At 38.7% G+C, this 17,208-nt stretch overlaps 1 protein-coding gene across 2 annotated transcripts in view; it reads right to left on the reverse strand.

The window, feature by feature from the left end:
• LOC126263006 (synaptic vesicle glycoprotein 2C-like) overlaps window positions 1-17,208 on the reverse strand; it is a 429,984-nt gene that overhangs the window by 27,207 nt on the left and 385,569 nt on the right. For both annotated transcript variants that reach the window (XM_049959967.1, XM_049959968.1), the window contains exons 7-8: window positions 11,391-11,572; window positions 4,918-5,089 (exon numbers count right to left, since the gene is read on the reverse strand). In XM_049959967.1, coding sequence (XP_049815924.1) covers window positions 4,918-5,089; window positions 11,391-11,572 — 354 coding nt within the window. The remainder of the gene's footprint in view (window positions 1-4,917; window positions 5,090-11,390; window positions 11,573-17,208) is intronic.

Here is a 17,208-nt window from a genome sequence, read left to right on the forward strand (position 1 = left end):
TTCCAAGTTGCTCAATCAAAGACATTCCTAGTGAGAACATTCAGTCAGTATGATGGAAATCTGGTGCTCACCATTGCACTGATTAGTAAGTTACAATTGTAGGCTTGCAAATTCCTTTCATTAGTATGCTGGATGTGTTCAATTATAACATACTTTCATGCCTGTGGACTACTCACAACACCATTCTGTTCCATTCATGAGTGATGTGGTGGTGCACCGTATTGCTGAGTGTGTAACGAAGCAAGCTGGGATCTCTTTACTTTCTCTCGTTTTGCCATCTGCCTCTTTACATTCATTTTTTTCATTTTTGACTAATTACAATTAACATGCATGAGTATAATCTGCATTTTCAAAAAACAGAAAGGCACACCCTCAGTCTTCATGCAATCCTGCTACACGAAGAGAGTGTCGTCTTCCCTCCAGTCATCGTTATTTGAGTTCAAGCAGCACACATCTGAATTTGATGTCTTCATTTAATCCGACATCTGAGGATCCAAAACCATAAAACAGTACTCAAGAATGGGTTGCACAAACATTCTATATGCATCTCCTTTGCAGATGAGATACACTTTCCCAAAATTCTGCCAATTATTCAACGTTGAGCAATAGCCTTCCATACTATCCATCTGATGTGCTCATTCTATTTCATATCACTTTGCAACATTACTCCTAGGTATTTAATCGATATGACTGTGTCATGCTCCACACTAATAATGTTGTATTCAAACATTACAGGATTGTTTTTCCCACTCACCTGCATTAACTTATATTTTTCTACATTTAGAGCAAGCTGCCATTCATCACACCAACTAGAAATTCTGTCTAAGTCATCTTGTATTCTCCTACAGTCACTCAATGACGACACCGTTTTGCACACCACAGCATCATCAGCAAACAGCCTGACAATACCTTTGTCTCTGATGAACACTTGCCATCAGGACAATGTGCTGGATTCTATTACTTAAAGTCTTTAAGTCAGTCACATATCTGGGAACCTAATCCACATGCTCGGACCTTCATTAACAGCCTACAATGGGGCACCATGACAAATGCTTTCTGGAAATCTAGAAATATGGACTCTACCTGCTCCCCTTCATCCATAGTTCAAATTGTTTCATGTGAGAAACGGCAAGCACAGTTTTGCATGAGGGATTTTTTTCTACTCAGAATGTGTTCAAGAATTCTGCAGCAAACCAATGTTAAGGATATTGGTATGTAGTTATGTGAGTCCATTCTTTTACCTTCCTTATATACAGGAATAAACTGCACTTTTTTCTAGTGGTTGTCTATTTCTATGTATCCATACAGGAGTCAGTGTGACAGTCAAATGACAGTACACTTGTATGATCTTCCATGAATAATTTCATAAAAGTGAAATTTAAAACTCTAGTTTTCCTTTTGTTTTCTTCTATTGTCACCCTTGACTGACTGACAAGTGACTGGATAAAAGCCTCTGATCCACTTTGTAGCTATGAGCGAAATTTTCTCAAGTGCTCAGAAAGATCTTTCATAAAAGTATGACAATGGAAGTTTTTGAGTGCTTCAAGCATTGATCATATTATGGACACACGAATTTCTGCTAAATTTTGCCTGTTGACATTTGCGTGTTCTTTTCTGAACCAAGAGTGCAACACTCTCTGCTTCCTCAGAATTTTCCAAATTTGATTATTAAATTATGAAGAGTCTTTTCCATCGTTAATCCATTTACTTGGTACATACAACTCCAGAGTACAAATTACAATCAGTTTAAACCTCGTCTGTAATGGCTCTACATCTGTCATATTGGAACTAAATGATGTCCATCCATTGCCTAAGTGGGATGCTAACAACTATTTATCTGGGATGCTAACAATTATTTATCTGTTTACCCCCTTAGCATAATAACTCTCCTACCCTTTTGATGGATTTATTAATTTCAGTACCTAACATTACTATGATGACATCATAATAATTTATTAATCCCCATCTCTATACTGACACTGTCAAAAGGTCTAAAGTGTTCCTATTACTTGCCAGTTGTCTAACTGGTTGTTCAAGACAGTTTTCAGAAAATGTGTTCAGATGTACTTTAGAAGACTTGTAACCTGCAGTGAATCCATAGATGTCCCAGTTCTAACACCGCATGATCTGTTAATTCTGTGCTACTGAGTGTTGGCTTACCCTGAAATGATTCTACAACTGTTATAGCAGAAACAGATGGCCAGCAGAAACATCTGATGACTAACTTGAGTTCACTTAGGTCTGCCTTGTGTCCAGATGACTTCATGGTCAGGCTGAATCGTGACTTCGGTACACACAGTATTTTTGTACACAGTAACCTGTCTGTTCTTTGGCATTACACAATTCTATTATTACCCTTCTTAAATACATTTGTTTGTAATGTCTACACATAAAACTATTACTTTATTCACTCCACAATATGATCCTGGTGCAGCAACAGTAACTGATTATTCCAAAAAGAAGAAACAGTCTCTGTTGCAAAAGGTTTTATTGCTAAAATCAGTGATTGTTGGTGCCAGATAGGTTTGCATATTTTCATGCAACAAAAATTTGTACATAATTTGAAGATGTGTCAACAGCATGAAACATGTCATTAACAATACAGTGAGGTGACAGAAGTCTTGGTATACCACCGGCATAGTGCAGCAATTCAACATGGCATGGACCCAACAAGTCATTGGAAGAAGCCTCCTGCAGAAATATTGGGCCATGCTGCTTCTATAGCCATTGATAATTGCAAAAGTGTTGCCAGAGCAGATTTTGTGCTTGAACTGATCTCTCAATAATGTCTTGTAAATGTTCAATGGGATTCATATCGGGCAACTGGGTGGCCAAATCATTCACTTGAATTGTCCAGAATATTCTTTGTAACATGGTGTATTGTCACTCATAAAAATTCCATCGTTGTTTAGGAACATGAAGGTCATGAATGGCTGAAAATGGTCTCCAAGTAGCCAAACATAACTATTTCCAGTCAATGATTGGTTCAGCTGGACCAGAGGACTCAGGTCACTCAATGTAGACACGGCCCACACCACATGGAGCCACCACTAGCTTGTACAATGCCTTGTTGACAACTTAGGTGCACGGCTTCATTGGGGTCTGCATCACACTCTAACCCTTCCATCAGCTCTCACCAACTGAAATTAGGCCTCATTTGACCCATCACAGTTTTCCAGTCATCTAGAGTCCAACCAATATGGTCATGAGCCCAGGAGAGGCACTGCAGGTGATGTTGTGCTGTTAGCAAAGGCACACACATCGGTCGTCTGTTGCCATAGCTCATTAACGCCAAATTTTGCTGCACTGTCCTAACCGACATGTTTGTCACATAACCCACATTGATTTTATGCAGTGCTGCTTATCTGTTAGCACTGACAATTCTATGCAAAATCTTATCACTGACAAATCTAGGCAAATGCTGCTGCTCTCGGTCATGAAACCTGTCAGCCACTGTGTTGTCCATAGCAAGAGGTAATGCCTGAAATGTGGCTTTCTCAGCACACTCTTGACACTGTGGATTGCTGAATATTGAATTCCCTAATGATTTCTGAAATGGAATGTTCTATGTGTTTAGCTCCAACTACCATTTTGCATTCAAAGTCTGTTAACTCCTGTTGTGTGGTCATAATCATGTCAGAAACTTTTTCACTTGAACACCTGAGTATGAATGACAGCTCCACCAACACAGTACCTTTTATACCTAGTGTAAGCAATACTAACACCATCTGTACATGTGCATACCATTATCCAAAGAGTCAGTGTAAAGCCTTTTGCAATTATGCAAATGCAGCTAATTCATAATCATTTCTTCCCAATGAACACTTATATTTAACTTAACTAATTCTCATAAATCTTTAGTGTGAAACAGACGTGGGGAAAATGCTGAAATTTTTTCATAAATTACTATCAAGTCATGAACAGACACACAAACAAGGATGAGGACATTGCTAGCTTTTTGGATAAAACTTTCTTCAGAGCTAGAGAGACCCCCCCCCCCCCCCCCACACACACACACACACACACAATGATGCACCTGCACAGTTACAGTGTCTCAGGACAATGTAGCTCTCTCTCTCTCTCTCTCTCTCTCTCTCTCTCTCTCTCTCTGTGTGTGTGTGTGGGGGGGGGGGGGGGGGGGGTGTATGCACTTCATCTATAATTTTGAAAAAAGAATTTGTCCAAAAGCTAGCAAAATTTTCAATCTTGCATATATGTATATCAACGTCTCTATGTGTTAACTGCTGTTGGGTTGTTATCTTAACTTTTTCCACCACTGACTTCATCTGTAACATCTTCTCAGGGAATTCCCATAAGTAACTTCTACAGCCTTCTTAAATCAAAAGGATGGTCCACACAGAATGTAGAGTACAATTTGATTCATCTAGCATGATTAATTCAATCAGTATCTTGGCTATTAATTTAACTGTCTTTGAGGCTATGATCTCTATTTATATTGCATTTCTAGACATACAGCCTCATATGGTGAAAATTGTAACATCCATTAACAAGGTTGCCCTTTATATCTACCTTTTTACACTTTAGAATCACTGTATTATTTACCCTGAGAATGTGTTTTCCCTGCAGTAGCATAGTATAATTGTATTCACTCGTCATGAATACACTCTTCATACACAGCTCCAAAGAATAAGTGCTACTTTTGCTATTCTACCACAAATTCTCTACATTTTATATTCGGCCGTGTCAGTACCAGGCTGGCTATTTAACTGAAGTCACAGCCAATTCATTTGTATATTCCATTTGTATGTTCTTCTAAAGTATGAAAAGGACCTTTCTCTACAATATCTTACTGTACACAAATTTGTGGCGAACCATTCTGTTGTCTACGAGAGTAATCTGAATGTAGAAATTGGAAAACAAGAATTAAGTTAACCAATGCTAAGCAAGTATTTTTACCACGCCACAAGATCCTTCCTCTACGCCGTGTAGTTCATCCTCAGGTGGAGTGAATGTTATCATGTCACAGATAGAGGCCGATGCTAAACTGCCATTATCAGTCTTGTGATACTCATTATATTCTTCTATTGAGGCAAACAGCTGAGGTGCCCAAAGTCTCATGGTGTTCATGCTGCAAAGTAACAAAACACACATAACCATTTGAAAATGTCACTAACGGTCTTCACAACAGTGGTATGTTAACGCAGTGTACTTGATGACAGTGACACCTGTAGAACAGGGCAGTGATTTGACAATAATTAAAAAGCAAAATCTTAACAGTGCACTTTGTAAAAAGCTTTTAAGGTACATGGTAAGAGGAGTTCTATGTCTTACACTGAACTATTGGTTACATGTAAAATGCACTAAAGGAAATCTGAAATTTACATAACAAAACATGATATTAATATCCACATTGAATTCAAAAGCAAAAATTCTGTGAAGTTATATTAATATTCTAAAAGTGGATGTATTAGTGCTAAAGCAAGTAACTGTAGACCTTAAATGTGAAAAAATTATATCTGCAAGGAAACTAAAGTGATAAAGTGCTATATCTAAAACAGCGTAATTGCAGAAACATGAGGTGTGGCACATATGATACAATCATTTAGAAAGGTATTAAACTGAAGATATAAAACCAACATGTAAGTATAAATGGACAAGTGAAACAATCAAACTAAAAACTGTTGTCATAGCATGGGAAACGAGAGCAGAAATAAATTAATTTCTCATTCCATGATTTTGCATACAAGACAGTAAAACTTCATCTTTCAATATTTCATCTGTTAATTGTAGGGCCATCTTTAAGGAAAGTTGATGTGTGAATTTTAAGTAGGCAAACAAGCATAATTACTAAAACCTTGTCACACATGACTGCCTCTCTTTAGTTTATTGAACATATAAATCTTTCTACTTGTTTTAATCACCATTTATACTTGGTAATCATTGTTGCTAAATTGTATAATGGTAACTGACTGATACCAGTTTCAATGTGAATATCCTCAAAAAGCTCAGGTCTATTTGCTACCTTAGATAGAGAAACAAATCACTACAAATTCAGAAAAATTAAATGATTTTCTCCAGAGGAAAAGCTTCACAAACCAAAAAAGTCAATGATGTTTTGGTCCACCTCTGGCTCTTATGAAAGCAGTTATTCGGCTTGGTATTGATTGACAGAGTTGTTGGATGTCCTCCTGAGGGATATAGTGCCAAATTCTATTGAATAGGTGTAATTGGAAGTGAAACGTGGATGATAAATAGCTTAGACAAGAAGAGAATAGAAGCTTTTGAAATGTGGTGCTACAGAGAAGAATGCTGAAGATTAGATGGGTTGATCACATAACTAATGAGGAGGTATTGAATAGAATTGGGGAGAAGAGAAGCTTGTAGCACAACTTGACTAGAAGAAGGGATCGGTTGGTAGGACATGTTCTGAGACATTGAGGGATCACCAATTTAGTATTGGAGGGCAGCGTGGAGGGTAAAAATCGTAGAGGGAGACCAAGAAATGAATACACTAAGCAGGTTCAGAAGGATGTAGGCTGCAGTAGGTACTGGGAGATGAAGAAGCTAGCACAGGATAGAGTAGCATAGAGAGCTGCATCAAACCAGTCTCAGGACTGAAGACCACAACAACAACAACAACAACAACAACAGGTGTAATCATCAAGATCCCTAGCTGCTTGGAGGACTCTGCCCATAATGTTACAAATGTTCTCAACTGAGGAGATATCTGGTGACCTCACTGGTCAAGGCAGGGATTGGTAAGCACAAAGACAAGCAATAGAAACTCACAGTGTGTGGACAGGCATTAGCTTGCTGAAATGTAAGCCCAGGATGGCTTGCCATGGAGGGCAACAAAATAGAGCATAGAATATTGTTGATGTATTGCTGTGCTGCTGGTGTGCCACTGATGACAACCAAAGGGATCCAGCTATGAAAAGAAATGGCACCCCAGCCAATCACTCCTGGTTGTCAGGCTATATGGCCAGTGACAGTCAGGTTCGTATCCCACCACTGTCTGGGGCATCTCTTGGCATGTCTTTGCTGGTCATTGGAGGCATTGACTGGAGTAGAATTGTCAAACTGAGCTCTGATGACTAGCAAAGACATGTCTGGAGATGCCCCAAACAGCAGTCGGAGACCAACCTGACCGTCACCAGCCATAAGGCCTGACAATCAGGAGTGATAGCCCGATTGCCATTTCTTTTCATAGCCGGATCATTTTGGTTGCCATTCATGATACCCTTACAACACAGTGGTATGTCAATGATATTCTAAGCTCCGTTTTGTTGCCCTTCTCAGCAAGCCATCCTGGATTTACATTTCAGCAAGATAATGCCCGCCCACACACAGTGAGAGCTTCTACTACATCTCTTTGTGCTTGCTAATCCCTATCTTGGTCAGCAAGGTCACAAGATGTCTCCCCAGTTGAGAATACTTGGAGCATTATGGGGAGGACCCTCCTACCAGTTTGGTATTATGACGATCAATGCATCAATTCAACAGAATTTGGCACGATATCCCTCAGGAGGACATGTAACAAATCTATCAATCAATGTCAAGCTGAATAACTGCTTGCATAAGGACCAGAGGGAGCTCAACATGTTATTGACTTGCTTAATTTGTGAAGCTACTTTTCTTGAATAAATCAATTAACTTTTCTAAAATTGCAATGATTTCCTTGTCTGTACATGTACATCACATCTACTGATTTTCATCCCATTCAGATAATTCCTTCATGGAGTGTCTTTCTCTCCTAGAATGTTTTCCTACACAACTGGGCTTCTGATCTATCTGCTCTAAGGTAGGTTACAGAAAAGATATTTAATATTCTTTCGCAGGATGTCTTATAATACCTACCACTTATAACACTAACTATTACAATCAATTACTGTATGATTAAAGTGGCATCCTATGATGACAATACGATTGGGAAATGTATTTACTATAGTGCCGAGGTTTTCTCTAAAGTTTGTGGTTACATCTGGAGGCAGGTTGGTAGTCAGTGGATCTAATTATAGGTTTGTACCCACTCTGAATACTGAGCCTTACTCAAACAATCTTGCATATGGCTTCAGTTTCTATCTCAGTTCAGTTGCGTTTCTTGTCTACTGTGATGAATAAACCACGTCCATGTTCCATTGCCAAAATTTTTGATATAAACCCCAGATTTAACCCAAATATCCTATTGTCAATTTTGGGTTTCAGCCAGTTTCTCCCTTTTCATGTGAACAAGATGAGTTCTTCAAACACACTAGACAAGAATGGCTAGAAGTTATACAATTAGAAACCTCTCCATCAATAACATGAGGGAGTCTCATGATTGCACAACATTCATCAACTTTGTCAACAGAGGAAATATTCGGGTCAAAGTTTATAAGCGTTGTGAGAGTCTCCTCACATCTGTATTTTATTTTGTAACTCATTTTATACTTTTATGGCACTTCACAATTACTATCACAAAAACCAAGATATGAACTGTTTGCAGTAACCTCTATATACCTATAACTGTGCGCTGCCAGTTTGCTCATTTGGTGTAATGGTTGAATAGTACTCTCTTAACTTTTTTTATACTATGCTTAACTTTTTTTAGGCTTATGATGGTATTACAGCGCCATGGCAGAAAGCAGTATATGAGATTTCAATTCACAAGGAGACATCACCAACTTGATAACATATTTAAAAGGAGAACAAAGCACACTAGCAAGATATCAGCCCCAGCGACTGACCACAAGTGAAAATACAGGCCACATTCAGTTATGTTCTTCTGAATGTACAGCTTTTAAATATTTGTGCATACTGGTTGTTTGTCACTCACTCCATCCCACTGCAGCCACCTAATAGCCAAGTGTGATGTACTTTATAGTGGAGTGACTGCCAGTGACCTCCTATTTGCAAGATGTTGATGGCGGAGGAAAATTAAAGGAGAAGGTCATGTCTGCCCATTGTGTTTTCAAATGTTCGAGAACACATGCTACTTTATGAGAAAAAGAAGTACATAACATGTAAACCTCCAGCACAAATATTTTTCAATATTATCTTAACAATATTCTCTTATGGATATACAGTTTGTTAATCCACAATGTGTTTGTGAATCATAACATAAAAGTTTTCCAAGAAAAAGAGACTTCTGGCAACAGTTTCAGGTTAAAAACTGCACACATTGACATAGTGAACAAAGCACTATCGTGTGTTGGTTCACAGACATTATTAACAAAAACTTCTTATTCACTTCATTGTACAGTTCTTTCACTCTTGAGCATTAGGTAGCTGCAGTGGGGTAGAGAGAGTGACAACCTGTGAGCATTTTACATTTTACATCCTTGAGGCAAGACATTCTGACAAATTATAATAGGTGTGGCTAATAAGCAATCATGGACCTTGCTGTTGGTGGGGAGGCTTGCTTGCCTCAGTGATACAGACAGCTGTACCATAGGTGCAACCACAATGGAGAGATATCTGTTGAGAGGCCAGATAAACGCGTGGTTCTTGAAGAGAGGCAGTAGCCTTTTCAGTAGTTACACAGGTGACAGTCTGGATGACTGACTGAACTGACCTTGTAACATCATTGACTGAACTGACCTTGTAACATCATTGACTGAACTGGCCTTAACATCATTGACTGAACTGGCCTTGTAACATCAACCAATACAGCCTCGCTGTGCCACTACTGCGAATCGCTGAAAGTAAGGGAACATTACAGCTGTAATTTTTCCCGAGGTTATGCAACTCTAATGTATGATTTTAAATGACAATACCATCCTCTTGGGTAAAATATTCCAGAGGTACAATAGTCCCCCATTTGGATATCTGGGCAGGAACTACTCAGGAGGACATTGTTATCAGCAAAAACAAAATTGGCAATCTATGGATCAGAGCGTGAAATGTCAAATCCTTTAATCGGGCAAGTAGCCTAGAAAATTTAAAAAGGTAAATGCATACGTTAAAATTAGATGTAGTGGGAATTGGTGAAGTTTGATGGCAGGAGGAACAGGACTTCTGGTCAGGTGAATGCAGGGTTATAAATACAAAATCAGATAGTGGAATGCAGGAGTAGCTTCAATAATGAATAAAAAAAATAGGAATGTGGATAAGCTACTACAAACAGCATAGTGGTGCTTTATTGCAGCTGAGATAGACATGACACCCACACTCACCACAGTAGTACAAGTTTATGAGAGAGATGAGACCTTGATAAACTGAAAGAGCCAGAGATTGCTGAGAGTTTCAGAGAGAGCATTAGGGAAAGGAACAGGGGAAAGGAACACAGTAGAAGGAGAATGGGTAGCTTTGAGAGATGAAATACAGAAGGCAGCAGAGGATCAAGTAGGTAAAAAGATGAGGGCTAGTAGAAATACATGGGTAACACAAAAGATATTGAATTTAATTGATGATAGGAGAAAATGAAGCAGGCAAAAGGGAATACAAACGTCTCAAAAATGAGATTGACAGGAAGTGCAAAATTGCTAAGCAGGAATGACTAGAGAAAAAATGTAAGAATGTAGAAGCATATATCACTAGGGGGCAAGATACCGCATATGTGCTCTTCCCTCTGAACTCCTTTTGTCTTCTTGTATAGCCATTGATTCATCTGTTGAAAAACCTGCCTCACACTATCTTGCTATCACCTCTCTAACTCCTTCCCTACTCCCTTGCCACCTCCACCTACCCACTAACTGATAATCAACAGTCAGTCTCACTGTAACCATGGGTGTGGTAATTTAGGTGTCTACATGGTTGTGTGTGCAAATGTGTGCTCTTTTGCTACAGAAAGAGCAAGAGCTCCAAAGCTAGTGTAAATGCCGTATACAGTTCAGTGTTTCTATGTGCGATACATCAGACAGCTACAGGTGAGCAGTTGCCTATCTTCTTCTTCTTCTTCTTCTTCTTCTTCTTTTGCTTACTGATCTCTACTTCTCATACCATAAGTCATTTTTACTTTTTGGAGTTCATAATAGAACTCATCGCAAGATTAAGTGTTACGCCTTTTGTTATGAACCAATTGTGAATTTAGACTTATTCCTCTGGTATAATTAGTTAATAAGATGACCTTTTTTCTACTGTTAAGATATGACTCCATGTATGCAAGCGAAATCCCTTTAATGCCACATTTTAGTTTTCAATCTAGAATTTTTTGATCTACACAACCAACGGCCTTTAGGCATGTAAATAACAAGCTGAACACTATAGATCAGCTTTTCAAGACGCTCACACTTATTGTGCTGGGTATGTACAGACTGATGAAAAAGAGCTACAATGTTCAACTTCATATTTCTATATTTATCCACTGTTCAATGTCTCGGCTATAGAGTGGGAGGTTTCATTCATTTACTCATTCAGTGCATGACAAAGTCTTTGCGTAATGGTGTAAATGAATCTGCTCAAAAATCTTAGTGCATCAGTGAAAAAACAAGTAAAAATCTTTAACTTGCCCAAATAAAGTAGAATACTGAATGACAAAGATCATCAAAGCTCTTGGTAAAAGTGGCTTGATGAATAGGCGTTTGGCTTCCTTCAGCCCACCACCCAGTGCTGAGCCTGGACTTCCATTTGCTGAAGTGGATCTAGTTAATGATTCAGTTTCATATGGTGTTTCCTTCTTCAGTTGGTGTACCTATAACATAATAAAAATACACACATTGGAATGATAATAATATGATTAATTTCTTACTTCATTCCTACACTAAAAACTGTCTGGTAATTTACAAATTTATACTTATGTGATAACAGCTAACCTTTATTCAATTTGAATGATAGTTTAATGAGTGGCTGATACGATTCAGTCACTTAATTAAAGCTTGACTACTGTCCTTCCTCATATGTTTGTAGTTTTACATGGAGACCAAACAATATGCTGTTCACATATTGCACACATTTCTGAACAGTGAAACCCATGTAAACGTAAGCTTCCGCAGCCATTGTCACAGTCAGTAAAATTATTCTGGGTTTGCAACTGCATTGTCAGCTATAAAATTCCAACGTTTCAGCGACTATTGCAAGATGCCTTCCTCAGGGTGTATTGCTGAACTGCTGAAACATCGGAATTTTGTAGTTGACAATGCGGTCCCAAACCCAAAGAGTTTTATTGACAGTGAAACCCATGTTATGTATCTTTACCAAAGTATTTCAAGAAGGGAATAATTTAATCATTTAGATCCTGTTGAAATGGCAGAAGCAACAGAGTACCAGACTAGGAACAGAACAGAAAATGAAGGCTGCTAATAAGACTGAGAAACTTGGAAATTTACTACTAACTATCTTCTGGGCTTGATAATAGTGCCACAGATGACATTTCATTACATTTGTTCTGGTATTACCACAAACACCGGGATGAAGACGAAGAATGCAAGACCAGAGAAGGCGGTGAAACAATGTTGGCCAATGGTGCGCTGAATAAGAGCACCCTCAAACTGAAGTGAATATAAGCGCTGCTCCAGCCTAGGCCGGACATTAGTGGAATGTATTCACGGAGTATAGTAGGACCTAGGAGAGAGTACTATGAATTCAGTATTGGTGATCCACAAACTATGTGACAAACTTGCATGAACTCGACTTGGTTGCATGTCACCCTTCGTTTGCAACACCTTTGTAAATATAGGTTAAGTATTGTCATTCTGCTTTATAGATATAAATCCACTAATCTTATTTGCTTGAATTATTGTATAGCATTCCAAGAATGCAGCATCCCTTAGGCACCCTATACAAGAAGAGTGGGTATGACCCAACAACTGGTATCGAGGATGGGATTCTCGTCACACGGCCCATGTCATTAATGCAGCATATTCCAAGTATGCAACCAGCAAGCATGCATGCAGTTTAGTCAGTGATATGTCAGTCAAACAAACTTTTTGTTCAATTACTTATTTGTGGGAAATGTGTGAAATTTCAGCTAGACACGGGGGCCTCTATCACATTGCTAAATCATTACACATATGAAGTGTTAGGCTCTCCACACCTGTCTAAAACTAGCACACAAATGATGGCTTATGATGGGCAAGACACTCCAGTTCTCAGAACATGTACTTTGCCTGCTATGTGTCGTTTGCATATCCGAACAGAGACTTTCACACTGCTCAAATCATGCGAGTGTGAGAACATATTTGGTCTTGATTCTTTTGATTTGTTTGGCTTTAACATTCAGGACAATGTATTGTCAGTGTCTGCATTCAATGCAAAAGACAGTGCAGCTAGCTTGCTAAAAGAATTCCTGGAACTCTTTTCTGAAGGTTTAGCAAAAGCTAATAATTTTTTTGCACACATGTTAGTCTGAAAGACAATGTTCAGCCAAAATTTTGCCATGCCAGAACTGTTCCCATTGCATTACGGGACAAAGTCGCTGCTGAACCTAAAGAATTGCAAGATCGTGGAGTTATTGCGCCCATATCAGCTAGTCAATGGGCAAGTCCACTGGTTTTGCTCCCCAAACCTTCAGGTCGCATTCGCCTCTGTGTTGACTTAGTCTACAGTCAACCCACAATCTGTCATTGATTCTTATCCAATGCCACGCCCAGAGGATTTTACGGACAAATTAGGCACTGGACGCTACTTTTCAAAAATTGATTTGCACGATGTGTATCTTCAAATACTGCTCAATGAAGAATCTCAAAGTGTGTGTAGTGAATACTCACTTGGGCTTGTTGAAATATTTGTGTGCCTTTTGCCAGTGCCTCCACACCCACCATTTTCCAACGGTATTTGGAACAGCTGACTGTACAGGTGACAAACTGTTCAAACTATTTGGATGACATTATAGTAGCAAATTTACGTGCCTTGTTTTGTGTGTTATCTGATGCAGGACTAAAGTGTAGACTGGACAAGTATGATTTTTTTAAACCTGAATTGCAGTATCTTAGTCATATCATAAACAGTCAAGGTAAACATCCTCTTCAGTTGTATTTGTTAGCCATATGAGACTTGCCAGTTCCTTGCAATATCACCCAATTGGAGTCAGTCTTATGGAAAGTAAACTATTATATTCAGTTCATACCAAATGTTGCACAAATCATGGCTCCATTGCATCGCTTGCCTCACAAGAATGTCCCACTTATCTGGACAGATGAGTGCCAAGCAGCTTTTCAAAAACTTAAAGATGCTTTGCTCAGTGATCGATGCTTAGTTCACTTTGATCCTGCCAAACCAGTTATATTGGAAGTTGATGCTTCCTCTTACAGAATCGGTGCAGTGCTTTCACGCAGAATTGGAGATAAAGAAAGACCTATTGCTTCTTCATCAAAAGTGTTATCCAAAGCTCAGTGTAACTATTCACAAACTGAGAAAGAGGCTTTGGCTATTGTGTATGGTGTCACCAAATTCCACCACCATTTTTATGGCAGAAGACTCTACTTAGTAATGGATCACAAGCCTTTGCAGCCCTTGTTTCATCCGACAAAACCGGTTCCTGTACAAACTGCCCAAAAATTCAAAGATGGGCTTTGTTGTTGTCTCAATACCAGAGCACAAGATTTTGTATCATCTGACGGCTCAACATGGTAATTTGGACGCACTTTCACGTCTTCTGATTGGGCCTGATACAGACTTTGACACTTCTGCTACATCTTGTTGTCACATCAATGCTCAGCATTCTGAATTGCTTCAATCTTTTGTGCTGAACTATAAGAAAATTGCACAGGCCATGGCTGATGATCCAGAATTGAATGTTTTGCTCAACTACATTCACACATCTTGGCCTCATTCTGTGCATTGCGTAAAGAACTCTGTTGTGTGCTGATACTTTGCATGTCGGCGTAGCCTCGCTGTACAGAAAGGTGTGACTCTTGTTCAGAATGACAGTGGCCAATCAAGTGTGTTGATGCCTAAAGTTTTGCAAAAAGAAGTGTTGCAATTACTTCGCCAAGGACACTTGGAGGATTGTTCATATGAAAGCGTCAGTGCAGCGACACTTTACCTGGCAGCGTATGGACGCCCAAATAGAAGAGATGACATCACAGTGTCACGCATGCTCAGAAAATCAGTCCGCTCCGCCACAAAAATTCTCTGCTTTGCCTAAGTCGCAATCCCCATGGCAACGTGTGTGCATGGAGTTTGCAGGACCCTTTTGGAACACCCACTGTATCCTCAATCCAATCACAAATTTCATCTGATATCTCTTATGATTGCACTTTTGATAATAGGCACTGGAGAGACACTGAGTCAAATGCTTCTCAGAAATCGAGAAATACTGCCTCTACCTGACTACCTTGATCCATGGCTTTGAAGATGTCATGTATGAAGAGTGCAAGTTAGGTTTCACATGATCTATTTTTTCAAAATCCATGCTGGTTGGCATGGAGGAGGTCATTCTGTAAGAGATAACTCATTATGTCTGAACTCAGAATATGTTCTAAGATTCTACAACAAATGGATGTCAAGGATATATGATGGTAGTTTTGTGGATCACTTCTTCTACCCATCTGCACTTTCTTCTATTTATTGGGCACAGCTTTTTGTTTGAAGGATCTAAGATAGATTATAGTTAGAAAAGGGGCTAACTCAACCGCAAATTGAGTGTAGAATCTGACGGATTCCATCAGGTCCTCGAACTTTGTTAAGTTTTAATTATTTCAGTTGTTTCTCAATGCCACCAACACTAATATCCATTTCACTAATCTTTTCAGTCTTATAAGAACTTAATTCCGGTAGTACTCCTAGATTTTTCTTTGTAAAGGAACATCTGAGAACAGAGTTAAGCATTTATGCTTTTGCTTTGCTACTCTAAATTTCAGTTCGTGGCTTGTCCATGAGTGACTGGATGCTAACTTTGGTGCCACTAACAGACTTTCTTCTTACAATATTCTGTTCAGTAGTCACTGAAGGATTCATACATCTCTCGACAAAGCCAACATTTTTCATTCAGCACCTCTCTATCTCTAGCCCTATGGTTTGTTATATGCCTATAATGCAGAAATCTCTGTTTCTTTATAAGTTTCTTTGGAATGAGTGTATACCAAGGAAGGCCTGTCCCATTATGAACTGTTTTACTGAGTACATATCTATTCAGTGCATGTTCAACTATTCATTTAAACTTATAGTTCCTCAACTCCTAGTTCCTCTACAAGCCTCTGTCCTAAGCTAAACATTTCCAGTTCTTCACTGAGACATGACACTACTGCTGCTCTGCTGTTTGCTGATCATGTATTTCTGCTTGTTTTAGTTACACTTTGTACTTTGGTATTCATTATTGCTATAACTGTCTCATTGTCACTGATATCAGTTTCGAAGTGGACTTCCTCAAAGAGGAAATGTCTCCCGGATGAGGAAAAAAGTCAAACACATACATTTTATTAAAGTGCAATACAATGACGTGACTTAACATTATGAAAAATTGTAGCATTGCACAGCTAAAATTAAAGAGACAGAATATTAATGAATAAAACAGTTGTCAAAAGGCAAGGTATTTTGAAGAGGTCCCTGCAGGATGTTTTACAACTAACACCAAACGCTGTTCTTCCAACACATTTATTTTCCCAATACTATCTCCATAAGTTGATCCCACCACCTTACTGACCCCTAACTCCATCCTCAAAAAAAAAAAATAAAAAAAATAAAAAAAAAAAAATAATAATAATAATAAATAAAAATAAAAATAAAAAATAAAAAAAGTTCTCTACCTGATTAGTGAATGGAGATACACAGAATAAAGAATAAACTACTTTCTCCATTGTTAAATCATTATAAGTGTTAACAGTACTGATGCATATGCTGCTGGAAATGTAGGCAAAGTAAGGTGATTCATTAAATGTAGTGTGTGGGGTTTTCAATTAAGATTGTCTTTTATCTGTAATACAAAATGCTCAAAAATTTTTACTTCTTTGTTTCTAAATGATTAATGGAAAATCTCATACAAATATGTGAAACAAATACTAACAAAGAGAGAGAGGGGCTGGCCAGTACTTACCTCAGCTCAGTACAGCCAATAGATACGCAAAACCGAACAGAAAATTTACATTCCTAGCTTTCGGAACTTTGTTCCTTCATCAGGGAGGAGAGAGGGGAAAAAAGGGGAAGAAGGGAAAGTGGATTCAGTTACTCACAACCCAGGTTATGAAGCAACATGGTTAGGTAAACACGGAGGGTAGTAAGGATGGAGGCATTGTCGTCAGAGGGGAATCCACTTTCCCTTCTTCCCCTTTTTTCCCCCCTCTCTCCTCCCTGATGAAGGAACAAAGTTCCGAAAGCTAGGAATGTAAATTTTCTGTTCTGTTTTGTGTATCTATCAGCTGTACTGAGCTGAGGTCAGTACTGGCCAGCCCC

This window comes from Schistocerca nitens, chromosome 6 (genome assembly GCF_023898315.1).
Source record: "Schistocerca nitens isolate TAMUIC-IGC-003100 chromosome 6, iqSchNite1.1, whole genome shotgun sequence".
NCBI lineage: Eukaryota > Metazoa > Arthropoda > Insecta > Orthoptera > Acrididae > Schistocerca > Schistocerca nitens.